Source organism: Macaca thibetana, chromosome 1 (assembly GCF_024542745.1).
Source record: "Macaca thibetana thibetana isolate TM-01 chromosome 1, ASM2454274v1, whole genome shotgun sequence".
NCBI classification, from domain to species: domain Eukaryota; kingdom Metazoa; phylum Chordata; class Mammalia; order Primates; family Cercopithecidae; genus Macaca; species Macaca thibetana.
Window position 1 is genome coordinate 74,420,739 of NC_065578.1, and position 19,414 is coordinate 74,440,152.

The 19,414-nt window shown below is 35.8% G+C and overlaps 1 protein-coding gene across 1 annotated transcript in view; it reads left to right on the forward strand.

Moving 5' to 3' along the window:
* The window catches only part of LHX8 (LIM homeobox 8), a 32,855-nt gene extending 15,144 nt beyond the window's left edge, over positions 1-17,711 (forward strand). The window contains exons 7-10 of the mRNA XM_050772838.1: positions 316-419; positions 5,127-5,222; positions 13,072-13,255; positions 16,999-17,711. Coding sequence (XP_050628795.1) covers positions 316-419; positions 5,127-5,222; positions 13,072-13,255; positions 16,999-17,075 — 461 coding nt within the window. The 3' untranslated portion in view covers positions 17,076-17,711. The remainder of the gene's footprint in view (positions 1-315; positions 420-5,126; positions 5,223-13,071; positions 13,256-16,998) is intronic.
* The last annotated feature ends 1,703 nt before the right edge of the window (positions 17,712-19,414 follow it).

Below are 19,414 nucleotides of genomic sequence, written 5' to 3' on the forward strand. Positions count from 1 at the left end.
TTTTGTGCCACATTCTCAGGCCGCAGCTTTGAATTAGGATTTTGCTTTTCTTTTTGTAAATAGTTGTTGTCCTGTATTTGCTGAGCCTTAGATATGTGCTTCTAACTTTTTGAACTTTTCACTAAATATACAAGCCTCTAAATGGAATATGTTTTGTACAGTATATCTGTAGTATGTTTTAAAACTTAAGGGGTTTTGCCATCTAGAAAACATATACAGTTACACAAAAAGCCAAGAGATATAAGAAACCTGTTATTGCAAGATGGGTGTACCCATTTGAATTACAAACATATATAGTATGTTTTTTAAATTCAGGTAATGGCATTAGTGTGGAAGGTGCCCTCCTCACAGAACAAGATGTTAACCATCCAAAACCAGCAAAAAGAGCTCGAACCAGCTTTACAGCAGATCAGCTTCAGGTAAGCATTAACAATGAATTTTTGATTTTGAAGCCCCTCCCAACCAAAAAAAAAAAAGCTATCTCTATGCTGCCTAAAAACATTTTTATATTTTCTAAAAAATTAGCCTATGTGTTTTATGAAAACTAACTTGGTGAATATATGAAACCATACTTATTGCCCTAAAGGGTTTGTCGGTATTTCTGGCATCATAATATGATATGAAATAGTCATTCAAGCATTGTTTCCCTGGGGTCTATTGGTATCAACATCAAAGTGGAAATGAAATATTTTGTCTTGACTTCCTGATTACATCATTCTGAACCAGACATTTATATTTCTACACATAATTGCAATGGAATACAAGATATTTTGAGACTCTGAAGAGATATACATGTCCAATGTGAGTCTATGGGACACTAATGTGTTAGTCTTTTTAACAAACTGCAGTGAGTCATTTAATGAACACAATTGTATGGTTTTTGTGTAGGAAATAATTGAATGTGCCTTAAAGTTAACAGGAAACTACTGCTTGACTACAGTTGAGCGGATTCCTTTATGTTTTTAAAGGTGGTAAAGGGAGTACTTCTATAATTTGATGTTAAAGGTTTGTTGTGTCCCCTGAAAAGGGTGGGATTTTTTTGAGCTTAGTTGCCCTAAATATGATTGTCATAAATTTGATTTATACTAATTACAAAATAATTAAATTACTCCTTGCTTTATACACCTATGTAATGATTCCTTCTGGCATTTTTGCAGATAATGAAATCATATTTTCTAAAAGATTAATGTGAATGAGGCATTTGTTGCATGTTAAGGAAAAGTAACATTTGTTGAACACCTACTACACTGCTGGGGGCGTTATACATAGTATCCATCTTAGCTCAGACTTTAAAGGACATTTATGCAGTGTTAACAAATGAATAAAAGTAACTTTTTCAAAAATCACATTTAGTATTCTAAGACCTGCCAGTATTTAAGATGGATACAAGTGTTTCAAGAGAGAATTTTTATTTTGAGATTGATTTAGGAAAGAAACCTTGATGCGACACACATATTCCAAGGGAACATGGCAGTAGGAAGCACTCTAGCATTAAAATCTAGATCCATTCAGAAGAATTTTCCAAATGGATGATTGTTTTAGATTTCTTAATTTAGGCATAAATTAGATTTCTTAATTTAGGCATAAAGTACATAGTCAATAAGTAATGAATGAAAGATAAGGCAATTGAAAGAAATATCTCTGTTTGAGCCTTGCTTTCTGGGTTCTTCACTGGATTATAATGAAGATCACACAATGCCCTAAGTCAGAAGATGAGAGTACTTCTGAGAGACCTGGAAAAATACTCAGTCACTAAAGGCGGCTAGTTAAAATAGAATCTCTAATATAATTCTGTTTTTACAATGGTCTGTTCCCATGAAGGACTGGCTATCATTTTAATAATTACAAGGTTGATAACTTTTATTGGATATAATAATTTATTATTAAAGTTATAATTGTGAAAATTTGAAACCACTGTAGGTAGACACTTTTCTATGGGAAAATAATTATAAATACTAATTAAATTAAATAAAATGGGAATAATATTTGTGGAGGTCCTTTTATGCCAAGTCCTATACCAGGCATTTATCTACATTATCTACTTTAACTTTTACAACAAACCTCATTCAAGAGTGCAGGAACTCCTCAAGGCAAACCACCAAGGGAATGGCAGAGAAGAGATTTGGAACCTTCTCCTCAAACCTCTGGTCTCTTCATTTTGCTTGATCTTCCAGGAGGCCATGAATGGAAGTCTGTCTTATCAAAACTCCACTTAGTAAAAGCAGCAGCTAAAGCAAAAGAGTGAGATTTTGAATCTTGTAGATAGCCTTATGGTTAAACATGCATAAAATATTTAAGCCATGCATTATGGTAGGTAAATGTGATCTGAATCATAAGTTTTAAAAATTGTATATCAGAATGATAGGTTTTAAAAAATGAAAGCATATTACCATTTTCAGATTACCCATGAAAGCATATAGGTAATATGCTTTCAAAGTATATTCTCATTCAATATTTATTAGCATTTATCTTATGGAAGGGGTGGGTGAAACAAATGAGATACAATCTTTGTCCTCAAGTGGTCCTTTGTAATTTAGGAATCTGAAATAGATATTTTAAAATACCTTCAATCATAGATATTTTAAATGAAGAACACTTGAGTCATTTATTTTAGCCAGACCCTCTAATAAATCGGTATCCTTATTGTCAAACTGTGCTACCTTTAGGAATGCTGAATATTTTCAAGTAGAGCTTGAATTTGGCAAGATAATAAAATATTACACGTGACCAGTGAGTAAGTCAAGACTATCTAGTCAGTGCCTGCTTTGGACAGAGGAGAGTTAAAATGGAAGGGATAAATAAGAGAATTTCCCAAAATTATTCTTTAGAAATTTATGGGGAGAAAAAATAGTTTAAGACTCAGAGGATGTATTGGCAAATGGATTTCAAATACTGTCCCATTTGTAGAAATGATGTTTAAGGATTTCCTGCTAATATTATGGCTTGCTTATTTAGGTAGAAGCACTTAATGATTATTGATATTAAACATGCCAAGGTTAGCTCCTGCTTTCGTCTGTTTTCAGATCGAGTTGCTGCTATGCAGCCTCCTGACTTTTCTGGTAGATCTCCTGGCCTAAAAATGATGAGTGTCTACAGAGGCTCTCACCTTGTCCATGTTAGAAGAACTTGGAAAAGGAGTGAAGTAGTTTTCATCAACATTAGTGCCTAGAGAATAGTGAAACTAAGTAGAAATTCAAAGTACCTCTTTTTTCTTTTTGTGTGTGTGACTAAATATTGATACTATTGAAAGGAAGAACAATCAACTCATCTTACTTTTCCCTTAGGATATTTCAATTCTAAATGATCAGAGTTGTTTTGCTTTACTCGTTAATGAGAAATTACTTCATTAAATATAATTTGGTTGCATTGTTAAATTTGTGACTTTAAAAATGCATTTATGAAAAGCATGAAGTTTCTGTTTTGTAAATTATTAATAATGACCTTACAAACAAATCCCCAAGTCTGTTCAACTTTTTTCTATTTGAAAAATTAAAAAACAAAGACATAATTTGCTCATTCTCTTTCTATTTGGGGTTATTACATGTCCAACTGCATAGAAACACAAGTCTATTTTCACAGGAAGATATCAAAGTAACACATTTGGAGTAGGAAAGAATGAATAAAGTGAACTGAGCAAGAATAAACTTTTAAGCCAATTCTGTCCTTTTGTAAAAGCAAAAAATCCATGTTCTGTTTACAGTGAGTCTATAGATACAATGTAGCTAGATAGGAAGCCAAGAATACTTAATTCTAGAAGGGTAAATTTGTAAACCTCAAAATTTGTAAACCTCAGAAGGTTTCCCAGAACAATATTGGTCTTTTTTTTCTACACTGTATTCAGATTTTCCTTACATTGTCAAGTTTTACTCTGTCGCAAACTCTTAACATACTCCCTGACAGAAAGGGAGTTTAACTCCTAGGGATATGAAGAAAAAGACATTCCCCTTGATCTCAAGGAACTCACTTTCCACTATGGAGATAGACTTGAAAACAAATTATTTAGCTACCCTGTGACAAGTGTAGTAGCAGAAGATAGCATTATACACGGAGCATAGTGCAGAATGCAATTAATTTTGCCTGCTGAAAAGAGTAGAAGCCAGCAGTGCTTGAGGTCTTTAGATAGATTGGTTACCCACATCCTATGCCTGTAGACAAGCACAGTCACACTGGGTGCCAAACTCCTCTCTCTCATTCTTCGTAATAATACATTTCTTACATTTTGTAATGCTTCCCTCAGTTGACTGACTTTTAATAATAGAATTCAAGTATCTCACTTAATTCTTATAATGATTCTCTTTTCTGAAGGAATTCAAAGTTTTTGACTTGTGCTTTTATTCCAGCACTCTCTCCCACTCTGCTCTTCTCCGTTTATCTTTTATTATAGGTATTTATTGGCATGTCGGCATCTTTCTGCCAGGAAATTAAAACCAAAGAGTTTTGTTTCATGTTTCACTATCTCTTAGCACTTGGCATGGTGGTTTCAATCCAAAAGCTCACATCAGAATCACCTGTAAGCTTTTAAAATATATACATGTTTAGACCCTGGTAAATTCTTATTCAGTGGACTCTGGTGAGTGTCTCTTTTTAGACACTTTTTTTTTTTTTTTTTTTTTTTTTTTTTTTGCGTAGAGCTAGTGCTCAAAACCATGATGGGATCATTACAATGAAGTGGAATCCTTCTGTTGATGTGTATATTATTAGGTATTAGGGGCTCTGAACCTCTTTAGCTCAGGAAAGGTTGGAGACAAATGTGATATGATTTTTGTATTAAGTTTTCAAATGTTGGCAATTTTTAACAAAATGGAAAAAACAATAAATGAAACTCCTGCTATTTGATTTGTGAGTTATAAGATTGGAAGAAAAGGAAAGGTGAGCTTATTTTTAACAGCATAGTTGAGAGTTTTATGTTGAAATAGCTTTTTTTAAAGTTCTCAGCATAGCAACTTGTGTATAAATTTACAAAATATGCATTCATTTTCACTTACACATATTTCCCCATACTGATTTGCAAGTAATAAAAGTATCCCATGTTCTTGTGCATGTCTTATCTCTTATGATAAAAATGCAGGAAGAAGACCGAGCTGCTTGTTTTTAGCTATTTACTACATACATGTTTTAAACAACAGGTTATGCAAGCACAGTTTGCTCAGGACAACAACCCAGATGCACAGACACTCCAGAAATTGGCAGAAAGGACAGGCTTGAGCAGACGTGTGATACAGGTGATTACTTTTTTTTTTTTTAAGGTTTTTAAAAATAGATATCGGGTCTCCCTATGTTGCCCAGACTGATCTGGAACTCTTGAGCTTAAGTGATTCTTCCACCTCGGCCTCCCAAAGTAATGGGATTACAGGATGAGCCACCGTACCTGTCCATAGGTGATTAACTTAAAGGTCAATCAAGAGAAACAAAAAGTTCTAATTCTGGGTATTTATAAGTATGCATTGGGTTTTTTTTTTTTTTTTTTTTGTATGTGAAGAAGTGTGAAAACATTACTTTCTTATTTTAAGTCTCTTCACATTCTAAATCAATTTTTTTTAAATGTAATGATTGTCCTGCTTGGGCTAGGCTATCATTTGTCAAATGAGTCTTTGTGCATCTTACTTCATTCAGTGCTCACAGCAACCCTAAGATCCTCAGGCTAAAAAAGTTCCAAGATAAATCTTGCTGTAAGGTCGGTGTTTTTTCCTACTTTTTCTATGATTGTGTGTGTGATGGCTGCTGATGGCCTCTGTCAAAGATCCAGGGAGAGGAGCTGGTGTAAATAAAGCTGGAAAGTGATGAATTCATGCAAGTTTTTTTGAAGATAGAATTTATGTTTGGAAATAGTGGGAAATGAAATTCTTGGAGTTCAAGTCGGAGAGGCCTGCGAATGCAGAGTTCTCTTCTGAGCAGGTAAATGCCATGATATGAGATTTTAGGAAGAAAGGGCTAGTCACAGCATATGGGAAGAACTGGAGTTCTATCTAGTCAGAGAGACTAGATAGAGGTAGGCAGTTTAGTTGGAATGCTGGAATGCCCAGCAAAGTAGTGTGGTTTTGTTGTTGTTATTTGCTTTTTTGTTTGTTTGTTTCTGAAGAGACACTTAACTGGGGTAAAATTCATTTCGGAAACTTTTTGAAACAGGGTCATGCTTGGCCTAGGCTGGAGTACAGTGGTGCAATCACAACTCACTGCAGCGACCTCCTGGGCTCAGGTGATCCTCCCACCTCAGCCTCCCAAATAACTGGGACCACAGGTGCACACCACCACGCCTGGCTAATTTTTAAATTTTTGTAGAGACAGAGTCTCACCATGTTGCCCAGGCTGGTCTCAAATTCCTAGACTCAAGCAATCCTCCTCCCTTGGCCTCCCAAAGTGCTGGAATTATTGGTAATGACCCACCATGCCCAGCTGAGAAACATTTTATTGACTGAACACTGATGGCAGTTGATGGATGCTGGAAAGACAAGAAATATTTGGTAACTGTAATGGGGAAGCAGAGAGGTGTCTAAGAGTCAATGACTCTGCCAGGCTCAGTTGCTCACACATGTAATCCCAGCATTTTGGGAGGTCAAGGCAAATATGTCACTTCAGTACAGGAGTTTGATACCAGTCTGGGCAAGGTGGTGAAACCCTGTCTCTACAGGGGGAAAAAAAAAAAAAACCCAGCCAGGCATACTGGTGTGTACCTGCAGTCCCAGTTACTCGGGAAGCTGAGGAGGGAGGGTCACGTAAGTCCAGGAGGTTGAAGCTGCAGTCAGTCATGATAGCACCACTGCACTCCAGCCTTGGTGATGGAGTAAGATCCTCTCTCAAAAAAGTCAGTGACTTATAAATTTGAAGTCAAAGTAATCTTGGGAATGGAGCCATTGACAGGAATGTGAAAGTCAAAAGAAAGCTGGATTGGAAGTTGGACTCTTTTAGCTGTGCTAATTATGCAGTGATGGTGGCAGTTAAGTATGTAAACAGGTATTTGAAAGAATGAACAGGACTCAAGCAAAGAGATCTAATGCCATGAAATTGGATAAGATCCTTTAGAAAGAGATCATGGGGTGTAAAAGGTGAAGAGTGGGTTTTAGAGAGCGGGTAAGAGGTGCTGTTTAAATGGGGTGTAGTAACAGCCAGAGTTGAGGAAGGAGTCGGGTGGAGAAACAGCATGGAGGCTGAAGAAGTGGGGTAAATTCAAGAACGAGATGGCCAGCTGTGTCAAGATTATCAGAGAGACCAGGGAAATGGAAAATAATTTTATTTCATTTTATTTTATTTTTTCCAAGACAAAGAGTCTGTGTCACCCAGGCTGGAGTGCAGTGGCACGATCTCGGCTCACTGCAACCTCTGCCTCCCAGGTTCAAGCAATTCTCCTGCCTCAGCCTCCTGAGTAGCTGGGATTACAGGTGCATGCCACCATGCCCGCCTAATTTTTGTATTTTTAGTAGAGACGAGGTTTCACTATGTTGGCCAGGCTGTTCTCAGACTCTTGACCATGTGATCCTCCTGCCTCAGCCTTCCAAAGTGAGGGGATTACAGGTGTGAGTCACCGTGCCCAGCCAGAAAATAATTTTAAATAATACTGGAAGTTCAAAAAATTTAAGAAATGAAAGCAAGTAACCATAAAAGGCAAGAGGAAACTCAGGGAAGGGAAAGGTGAATGTCTTCATTGCACATATTATATTTTGTTTCTTAATTTGGGTGGTTGATACACAGGTACTTATTCTTCCGTAAGCCTAAAATGTTTCATAATTAACAAATCATCTGTACAAAGAAGCAGATGGAAAAGACCTGATGGTACTGCAGCTTCTCTAAAGACCTAGGGTTCCTAGTGTTTTAATTGACTGCAGGGTGATGAGGCTGTCTTAGGAGACAAGTTCTACCACTTCAGCAGTTTTCAGATATCCAGATTATTGTGCTTATTTCAGAGTGCCAAATTTTAAGAAGGGACTAATAAGCAATCTGAAAAACATACTACCTTAAAGGTTCCCAGGGTTGTGAAAGATTTAGATCATTCCGTAATATTAAAGGCAGCAGGGATATTTATCTGGAAATAAGGCCAGGAGATGGTAAAGGAAAGAGTAGGTGTCTTTAAATATTTGTGAAAAGCTTCCTGCAATGGAATGTAGAAAAAGGCACTGGTGTTCACTCACAATGAACTTTCTCATTATTGCAAGGCTACACAAATGGCACCAACTACGAAGGAAGGTAGTGAGTTTCCTGTGCCTGGGAGTACAGTTTTGTTTGGGAGGTAGTTCAGACTCCATGGGCTAAAGGTTCCTTCTAATTTAAGACTCTGTATATTCATAACAATGGTAACTTCAGGTAAGTCAGATGCATGACTGTTATGTTTTATACCATTTTGAAGTTGGAAGCAAAGAAGGAGAGTTTTCTTAGAGCTTTTCATATTTGAAGGACTAAGGAACACAGACAGACATCTGTCATGTAATTTCCAGGTATTTAGGTTACTAGTACTATGAGCAAGTTAACATTGTCCTATACCCTACCATTTGGAGAATATGTTTTGAATGTTGGCTTTCAATATGTTAGGGTTCAACATTAAATATTTTTGATATGATTCCAAAGGAAAGAGTACTAGCATGCATATGTGTATATTATTTGTATCTGTACATAGGCTTACTATATGTTGTAGCCCTTCAGAGTATTTTTTAAGAATTACTGTAATCTCAAATAGTAATCATACTTTCCCTCAGCCTCCTTCCTAGCATTGGGCACAATATTTTAGAAAGGTAAGAAAAAAGAGTTTTTATTACTAGACTTCTTCTAATTCTGATATGCAAACTAGATCGCCCAAAGATTAGGGGGAAACAGTGGTCTGGTACATGGAGAGTTTCACATTTCCTAGTTACAAATATGCTTAGTAAGACATTTGTAATAAAGCAGAGTGTTATTATACTGAAGTCAAAGAATAAAGATGAGTGATATTTTTCCCCCACACACTGCATCCAGATATAATCACTGTTCACATACTCTTTCAGATAAGTGAATTATGACTTTTATGTTGTGTAGAGACAGAGTAAAATATTGCTATTTCTTCCAATCAGTGTACTGGGAAGATCCTTCCATATTAAGATTAACATCATATTTATTGCCACATATATTGAGCATAGTACAATTTATTTAGTTTCCAATTTTTCACTATTATAAAATGCTGCCATGAGTAACATTGTATATCTACCTTGCATGCTTGTTCAATAGTTTCCTTAGGATAAATTTCTGGAAGTGAGGTTGTTGAGTCCAAAGATAAAACATGCATAGGGCCTTTATACAAACATGAAATTTCTTTGCCTTCCTGGAAGTTCATACAACTTTTTTCTGCCAGGAGCTACATACAAGAGTTCCTTTTCCCCAACTCACAAGAATAATGAATACTGTTATTCTTTTACATCCTTTACAACTTAATAATTAGAAAAGAAAATCTCATTGATTTTATTTTTGTTTCTTATATTATCAATGAGCTTGAACACATTTTTTCATTTTTTAAGACCGTATATTTTTCGCTCACTTTTCTGTTGGGTTCAGAACATTTATGTTTCTGTGTGTTTAAATCTCCCAGTCTTTTGATAGTTTTGGCCTTTCTTTCTTTCTTTCTTTCTTTCTTTCTTTCTTTCTTTCTTTCTTTCTTTCTTTCTTTCTTTCTTTCTTTCTTTTCTTCTTTCTTTTCTTCTTTCTTTCTTTCTTTTTGAGATGGAGTTTCACTCTGTCACTCAGGCAGAATCTCAGCTCACTGCAACCTCCGCTTCCCAGGTTCAAGCAATTCTCCTGCCTCTGCCTCCTGAGTAGCTGGGACTACAGGCGCGTGCTACCACGCCCAGCTAATTTTTGTATTTTTTAATAGAGACGGCATTCACCAGATTGGCCAGGCTGGTTTCCACTCCTGACCTCGTGATCCACCCTCCTCAGCTTCCCAAAGTGCTGGGATTACAGGTGTGAGCCATTGCTCCTGGCCTTTTTGTTTTGTTTTTTGAGATGGAATCTTGCTCTGTTGCCTAGGCAGGAGTGCAATGGCGCAGTCTCAGCTCATTACAACCTCCGCCTCCTGGACTCAAGCAATTCTCCTGCCTCGGCCTCCCGAGCAGCTGGGACTACAGGTGCTCGCCCCCATGCCTGGCTAATTTTTGTATGTTTAGTAGAGATGGGGTTTCACCATGTTGGCCATTCTGGTCTTGAACTCCTGAACTTGTGATCTACCACCTCAGCTTCCCAAAGTGCTGGGACTATAGGTGTGAGCCACCACTCCTGGTCTAGTTTTGGTCTTTCTTATGCTTCCCTGTCTAGAGAGTACTTCGGTGTTGCTTTTTGTTTTCTTAAACTTTTATTGTTTCAATTATTTACACCTAAACTTTCATTTATCTGGCTTGGTTCCATGGGAGATAGGGTTTTATCTATTTTTTCTCTCTCTTTCAAATGATAAACTATTAGTTTTCCCTAAATCAGTGAACCATGCTTTCCCAATAAAATAAAATCCCATCTTTGTCATATACAAAATTATTATATTTGGCTTTTTGTCTGGGCTTTCTAAAGGTTTCATTCTATGCATTAGTATTTTGCTTTTCCATTATATCTACATGGCCTGATTTTAGCTTAGTTTATGATTTAGAACTCAAAAATTTTAAAGTAGTTACTCAGAAAATTGTAACTCTTGTTGGATGTTTGCAAAGCAGAAGGAGGAAATTTTGTCAGTGAGGAGAGTCACAAGGACTTATATTTGATTCTGAAGCTGGGTAGCATTCATGCCAGAAGGAATTTTCTGATGTCTGGAATCTTAAACTATATTTTGGTCTACCAGTTACATGACACTGTGTTTGCAAACCTCCCTCTGCTTGATTAGCTCTGGATGATCTTTCCAAGAAGCTGCTTAATCAGTATTAAGATAGTTATTCTGCTGTTTATGTTATACCTTCTTCATGTTTATTTACAAAGTTTGAGGGTTTTTTCCAATCAAAAGATGATGTTTCTTTTGTTTTACAACTGTGTAGGTTCCATTCACTGTATAATTTATTGGAGACAAAAAGATACTTTGAAGAAGCTCTGGGAATCATAATGCAACATGTTTTAGGTTACATGTAGTCCTCTGGCATATGTGTCTTCTGGGGTCCCATAAGGGAAAAAGGCAGGTGGCAGCGGTTCCCCCTTACACATTGGAGAATGTTTGAGTAATGTCATCTTATTTAGGTGAGATTAGTGTTAGTAGTGACATCTATTGTTCCAGAGCCTGTGGGCAGAACTGTGGAGATTTGGGGTGTGGTCTATAGGTATCTCTGAGTCTCACTAACACTTCAGAGAACAGGGATGTGGAGGAGGCTGTGACTTGCCACTTATCTTCCTTGATACATGCCTAAGTCTTGTCCCAGAAACATTCCTTAGGTGCTACTTTTCAGCCTCCTGCTCAAGGCTATGTACCCCGCTAGATTATTAATTTTTATTCTTTTAGTTTTAATTACTCTTGAGAGTATACTTTGCCAGCCTTCTATTTTTCAATGCCAGGAGCAGGGTGTAGCTCTGAAGTAAGGCCAGCTTTTTCTTATAAATTCTTTGCAGCTTCCTTTTATTTCACATTAATCAGCCCTGATTGCCTTGTGCCATCAAGGCCCTACCACCAGCCTTGAACAGACTTATGCCCCTGATGTTTTCCTGGCCTCATATCCCCCGATCCCAAAATGTTCTCATGCTAAGTTTTTATCCCTTCACCTCTCTTTCCTCTCATGACAGAGTTTTTGGAGTGATGGAAAATAAGTGATACAGTATTTTAATGAAGTAACACTCTCTATGGTCAAGTTTTATCACCTGGCAGGGAATTCAAACACAGGCATATTAGCTACTGAAAGCCTTCTGGGCAGCCTAGACTTACTTGCCCTGACCTGGATGTAAAGCTCCACTTGCCCTGAATTTGCTTCTTTTATTTCTGCAGTAGAGTGGACAGCAGGGTGGTTAGCACTTTACATTTTGTGAACTCTCACCAGTGGATGTGTTTGTATTTAATTCTACTTAAATATTATGAGTTTTTTCTTATTATAGACCTGACTTAACATGCTTCTTAGGGAATAGCCTATGTATTCACCAAGAGAAATTGAACTCAGCAGGTTAAAATCTGACTGGAATAACTGAATCAAGAGGTTTGTAGAAAGCTTTAAGTTCTCAGTAGGGATTTTAGTCATTTGAACAAGGATTTGAAATAAGTCCAGCAGGTGCCTAAGAATACATTTAGTAGTCTTTTTTTAAAGTTCTGATTAAAAGAGCTTTTTCTGCTTTTCTTTTTGTCCTAAATGCCAGTAGTAAAACCAAGGAGATTTCTCTGGAATTCTTGAGGGCCCTTCCCCACCTTTTCTGGGGAAGATGCTGTTTTAGTATAGAATTGGATTTTATTTTTATTTTTTTAAAAATAAATATAATAGAGTTTGGGGGTATTTTTGTTTTGGCTTTTTTTTTTTTTCTTTTTTTTTTTTGAGACAGAGTCTCACTGTGTCGCCCAGTCTGGAGTGCAGTGGCGCGATCTTGGCTCACTGCAACCTCCACATCTCGGGCTCAAGTGAGTCTCCTACCTCAGCCTCCCAAGTAGCTAGAATTACAGGTGCCAACCACCACGGCCAGCTAGTTTTTGTATTTTTAGTAGAGATGGGGTTTTCACCATGTTGGCCAGGGTGGTACTGAACCTCTCACCTCAGGTGATCTGCCTGCCTCAGCCTCCCAAAGTGCTGGAATTACAGACATGAGCCACAGCACCCAGCCAAATCTAATAGAGTTTAATAATTGCATTCAAGAGGTAACTTTAACATCTGACCAACTCAAATTCAACAAACCAAAATCACTTAAGCAATTGGTCTCCTTTCCTACTTAAATAGAATTGGCTTTTAGGTAAATCACCAGAGAGCTATCAACTGAGCAAGAAAAATGACCACTGTTATTTGGACTAAAATGTTCCTTTTCTGTCTATAGAACTTTTATAAAAGATGATTTACATTTATGCTATGCTTGTGTGGTAGTGTGATTGAGGTTGCATTCATTTTTTAACTGGGTTGATAATGTGCTCAGAAGCTGGTGTGTAACCTACCTACTTCTGTTGCTTTTCTCCCTGCTCAGGTGTGGTTTCAGAATTGTAGAGCACGCCACAAGAAACATGTCAGTCCTAATCACTCCTCCTCCACCCCAGTTACAGCAGTCCCACCCTCCAGGCTGTCTCCACCCATGTTAGAAGAAATGGCTTATTCTGCCTACGTGCCCCAAGATGGAACGATGTTAACTGCGCTGCATAGTTATATGGATGGTAGGTATCCCAACATTTAACAGCTGTCTCCCAAGCAATCAACAACTGGTAACTTCCAATATTAGATAATTGATACAATTTGTATTTTGAAATATTACCTCAGTGGTAGCTAAAAATAATGTGGGGGGTGCAGTAGAGACAAAATTATCCAAACATTTTTATTTCTGTGATTACACTTTAAGAAAGAAGTTTAATACTCACTTTGCAGCTAAGATGCAAATATTAATAATGACTCAATGCTTGATCTTTACTTAGAGATTTTTTGTTTGTTTTTACTGGTAAATGTTTAAATACTTTATTTCCTGTGAGCAGAGCAAGTGTTCACACTCAGATCTTTAGATGGGGGTTTAATAAGTTTTGTTAAATAATTGTTTTTTATTGAAGCAAATAATACATTTAGAAGGGTGCATACATAACTATACAGCTTGATGAATTAATAAAATGAATGTATCCATATAGATACTGCCCAAAGTAGCAGACATAATTAACATTTCAAAAGCCTCTCTTATGTCTCCGTCCAATTATTATCCTTTTCTCCCAAAGTAACATAGCACTGATTTCTAAAACCACCCTTTAGTTTTGCTCTTTTTGAACCATACAGAATGTATTATGTGTCTCACTTCTTTCAATTACATTGTGAGATTCACCTATATTATTGTGAGAATCAGTTATTTGTTTTCATTGTTATATAGAAATCCACTGTAGGAATATACCACAATTTATCCATTTCCTGGTTGATAGTTGCTTGTTTTTTTTTTTTTTTTCCAGTTTGTGCTTTTGTGAATATGCTGCTATGGACTTTATTGTACATGCTTTTTGTGCTCATTAATTCACATTTCTACTAGATATGTACCTGGGAGTGGGACATAAGGTCATGGGCTACACATATGCTCAACTTCAGTCATTCTGACAAACAGTTTTTCATAGTGGTTGAACCAGTTTACACTTTGACCAGTGGCAAGGTTCAAGATGCTTCACATCCTCACCAACACTTGGTATGGTGTAACTTCCTGATGTTAGCAGATTTGATGATTGTGTAGTGCAATCTTATTTTAATTTGCCTTTACCTGATGACTGAGCATTTTTTCATCAGGCATTTGTATATTCTCTTTTGTGAAGAGCTGTACAAGTCTTTTGTCTGTTGGCCTACTGGCTTGTCTTTATTATTTATTTAAATTGATTTGCTTTAGTTCTTGGTGTAATCTGCATATAAAGCTTTTTGATAACTGTATGTGCTTAGAATATTTTCTCCTACTCAGTAGCTTGGCTTTTTCTACTCTCTTAATGGAATGTTTCATTGAGCACAACTTCCTAATTTTAATGTAGTTTATTTCATCATTTTTCCTGCATGAGCCGTGCTTTTCTTGGTGACATGTGCAAGAAATTGTTTATACTCAAAGATAATGAAAATATATCTTCTATGATATCATCTAGAAACTTTGTTTTACCTTTGATGTAAATTCAAATTCATTTGGAATTGAATTTTGTGTGTGGTGTGAGATAGAAAGTGAAGCTTTTCTGTTATGTTGATGAAAATAGAAAATGTCCAGTTTCTCTGTAGAGACACATTTGCCATAAATCAAATGTCCATATATTGTGTCAATTTCTGTACTTTCTGTTCTGTTAGTCTATTTTTTTGTTGCTACCTAATCATTCTAATCATACTGGGTCTATAATTCTTAATATCTGATAATAAGTTTCTTTCTATTTCATTGTTATTCAAGTTTGTATTGTTCATTCTTGGCCCTTTATATTTTCATAAAATTTACCTACTTGTCAATTTCTACCCCAAAAGGGAAAACAATTAATATTTTGATACAATCTATTATAGCAAATATATTGATCAGTTTTAGGAACTGCCATCTTAACAGTATTGCCTTCCATACCATGAAGTTTAATAAGTCTTTCCATTTATTTAGATCATCTTTAAGTAATCTCTTATGATTTAGAGTTTTCTGTTTAGTAATCTTGCACGTCTTCTGTTAAGTTTATCTCTAAGTATTTCTTTTGATTCAGTTGTAAGTGATATTTTCTTTATATGTAGAAATCTGGGTTGGTATTTTCTTTCAGCACTTTGAAAATATGATTACCTTGTCTTCTGATTTTCATTGTTTGTTTTGCATATGGATAGCTAATTAACCTGGCTCCATTTATTGGTAAAGTCAGCTGTTTTCCCTGTTGCTCCTTTTGAAAATAAATGTCTTTTTTCCTCAACTTTTTTCTTTGTGTTTGTCTTGAAAAAGTTTTATCATACTGTGCCCAGGTGTGCTTCTTGAATATGTAGTTTGATGTCTTTCATTATGGTAAATTCTCAGCTTTTGTCTCCTCAAATATTGTTTTTGTTCCTATGAAAAAATTTTCATGTTTTCTTCTGAACTATTTTTCTAGTTCACTAATACTCTCTATATCTAATATCCTGTTAAAAAAAATCTTCCACTGACTTCTTAATTTCATTTATTGTGGTTTTCAGTTTTAAGATTTCCATTTATATGCTGAAGTCGTCCATTTTGTCACTTTATCCTTATTTAAATTAAAGTTCATGTCTGATAACTCCAGTATCTGGATCTTTGGTGGGTCTATTTTGTTTTCTTTATTTTCCTCTTTATTTTCTTTCAAGTCATGTCTAGTTATTTGTCTTCTTAATTGTTATTGCATTTCAGATGTTGGGTATGAGTAACTAAAGATAATTTGAGGCTTTGGATGATATCTTCCACTAGAGAAGATTAGTTTTACCCCCCAGGTAGTCAGGATAGGGTGAAATCAACTTAATCCAATCAGGCACAAATCCTCAGGAGGGCTGGTATATTTTTGTTTTACTACTCCTTGGAGTTAGCTCTTTGGAATCACAAATGTATCCCTGTTTTGTTTTGTTTTATTTTGTTTTCTGTTGTTGTTTTTAACTAGGGCTTCTCCTCTTCAGTGGGCCCTGCTCTTTAATCTTTGTTTTTTACCACTCTGCCAAAGTCTAATTTCTGAATGCTCTGCTAAACTTCTCGGCCTATCAGACATTTGTTTTGTTTTAAATTGTCACTATCCTTGTGGGAGGAAAAGCATCCTCATTTTCTTTCCCTCCACTCTGGAACTTTGTAAGTCCTCACTCCTTAAGTGTCTTTCAGATGCCTTCAAACAGATTTTTAAAATTTTGTCCAGATTTCCTAGTTGGTCTCAGAGAAAGATTTGGTTTGAAGCAACATAGCCCTTGCTGAAAGCAGAAATTTCATTTTAAGTTTTGGTTAAATAAAAAAATCAGAGCCTGTAACATTGTTGCCATTTACTTATACTAGCATTAAAATTGTGTGTGTTCACATGAAAGACAGTAGTGTTGCCTGAGTCCAGTGTGTTTTGATGTATGCCTAGGGAGGAGGTAATTAAACATTAATGAAAGAAACTTGGGGAAGATCATCCTATACAAACACCTTCACGAGAAAGCTAGCAGCATCTCTGAAGAGGAACCCATGTCTTTCTAGCTTCAGGGTGAAGTGCAGTGAATGGGGTATGGATGGAGGACATTAAAGTGGCAAAATCTTGTGGCCCCAAATAAAGATTTGGGGGTAAAACTGTTCCTGGACTCTCACTATGCTGAATAAGTTAATGCTTCTGCTGAGGTCAGTGGAATGAGTGTAGCTTGGTGCCCTCAGCTATAATGAGTGATGAAAACATTGCCTTGGATTGTTTTTGTTTGTTTATAAATCAGTTTTATTCACCCTACAAAACTGATCCACAAATTTCTTTCTATTTTGTAGCTCATTCACCAACAGCTCTTGGACTCCAGCCCTTGTTACCCCATTCAATGACACAACTGCCAATAAGTCATACCTAATTCTTTTTTCAGGGATAGACTTGATTAAGGATATAAATTCATCATTTATTATGTATAAAATACCATTGAAAAGATATTGCTGTTAATTTTTTATTTAACACCTAAAGCATTTCCAACATCACTTTGCTGCCCAGGTATGTATCTATAGTTGGCCTGCAAGACACTTTTATTGATTCTTCAATTTTGGTAAAACTTATGTTTACAAGAAGAAAAGAAATCAAAACTTTTTGTATTGTCTGGAAATAGTTCACTCTAGTGTGTATCTGTTAATTTATTTGTCATCAAAAGAGCACTTTGCCTAAAAGAAAGGACTGACAAGTGTGCAAAATGTTTACAGTCTTTTGTGAAATTGTAGTTTATCATTAGTTTGTACCTGTAAGTTATTGTTATAAATATTACCTGTATTTTTTGTTACATACAACTTTATACTTTGAAGCTTGTATCTGTGAATTCGCAACTGAAATTTATTTTGCCAATGTTTTCTGAATGAACTGAATAAAGCTTCTGTTGTAGCATGCCATGCAAACACATTATTGTGTTTGTGGTTGATGAATTATGGCTGTAAATAACACTATAGTTTAATAAGCCCGCCATTCTGAGTTTATTAAACATTTTCCATTCTCATGAAAATTTCAACCAATTTGTCCTTTTTGTGTGTTTTCAGCAATAAGTTGACTTTAGTCTCTTTAAAATCTAACAACTAATAATTTTAAAAAGTGTTGTGTTTTGAGCTGTGTTGTATGAATACATTTGAGTAGGAAACATATTATTCAAAAAAAGAACACATTAAAACATTTAATTTGGCAAAAATTGTCTTTTAGGCCAGCTAATAAAATCAATGTGAAAGAGAAGGCAGAACACTTTTCAGAATGGACTTCGGAGGGTATTACAAGTCAGAAATGAAATATGGGCCATAATATATTTCTTCAGGAGTGAAAAAAGAGAACTAAAAGTTTCTAGAGCAAGAACTCTTTGCATTTTCTTCTTGGTGAATACGCTTTAGGGACTGTGATTCTGAGAGCTGAAATCTAAAACTCAGGACTTTATCTTATGTGACAGTGGACTTGCAAATTTTTGTATTTAAAGAATTTAGTACTCACTTTTTGTCTTTTTATATGCCAGTTGGGGGGAAAAAAGGTAATGAGAAAAAACTTTTAGAACTTAGATTTAAGTCTTTGTTTAACTGAGCAGATTTCCATCAGGCTGAGGACTGAAAATAATAGTAGAGTATTTGTAATTTTATTCTAGTAATCATAAATACAACCAGAAAGTAATCATGTGGACATAAGTAACATCTATCTGGAACCAGAAGCAACAAACCTGCTTCATTATGGGAGAGAGGGATTTTTTTTTTTAACTGGCTACTTTATTTTAAATCACTTTGTAGCCAAAAGTCAATCCATCTGATCTTGAGATTGATACTAATCTCTGTGGGTTTTTGTCTGCCTGTCCCAGGCATGAAGTGGTGAGGTCAGCTTTACCTTTACCAGATGTCAAGGAAAGCTTTTGTAATATAGCCAAGCTCTGCACTGTTAGCAGTTTACAGCATTTCCCAGCTGACTATAATTGGCATCCCGTACCTTGGGAGGTGGCTGATTGTGAGTATTATTTGCTGTCTTTTTCCTGTGCTCACCATCCTCTGACTCTGTACAGAGAGATTTTACAAAACATATCACCACCCTTTTTAGTCCCAAAGATGAATGCCCATAGTTGAAGTAAAACTTCATAACAAAGAGGTTCAAAGCTATCAGAATAGATGAGATTTATATATCCTGCATATAAAATTGTTAATCATGAAGAGATAGATATGAAAGTACTAAAAATATGATATGTGATATAAGCATCTGACTTTGCTATCTCTAGCCAGAGATCTTATTTTTAAAACCTAAAATTAGGGAAGAATTGAAGTATTTCCATGCTAGTAATATTCGGTGTAAGTATGTGAGCACAATACTTACTTGAAATTGACTATGGTCAGCTTTTGTGAAGATTAGAGAAAGAAAACTCTATATTGTTGGAGTAGCAAAGACCTGGGTAACAAGTAGTTATTTCTTAGGTGTGAAGACATTCATGACCTGTGAGAGGATAGGATACTTTTTTTTTTTTTTTTTTTTGCAATGCAAATCAAGAATCCTATTCAAACATTGAAATGGAAGTCACACTAAGTCAATACTCTTTAAGTGATTATTTTTAGTTGGACAAGGTAGTATTTAGTAGTAGTTTTACTTTTGACAAATGTCATTCTTAAAATTCCACATCACTCATTGTAAATTGTAAGTACATCTGTTTTGAATATCTCATAATAAACATTGTTAGATAGAATCACAGCTCAAGCTTTT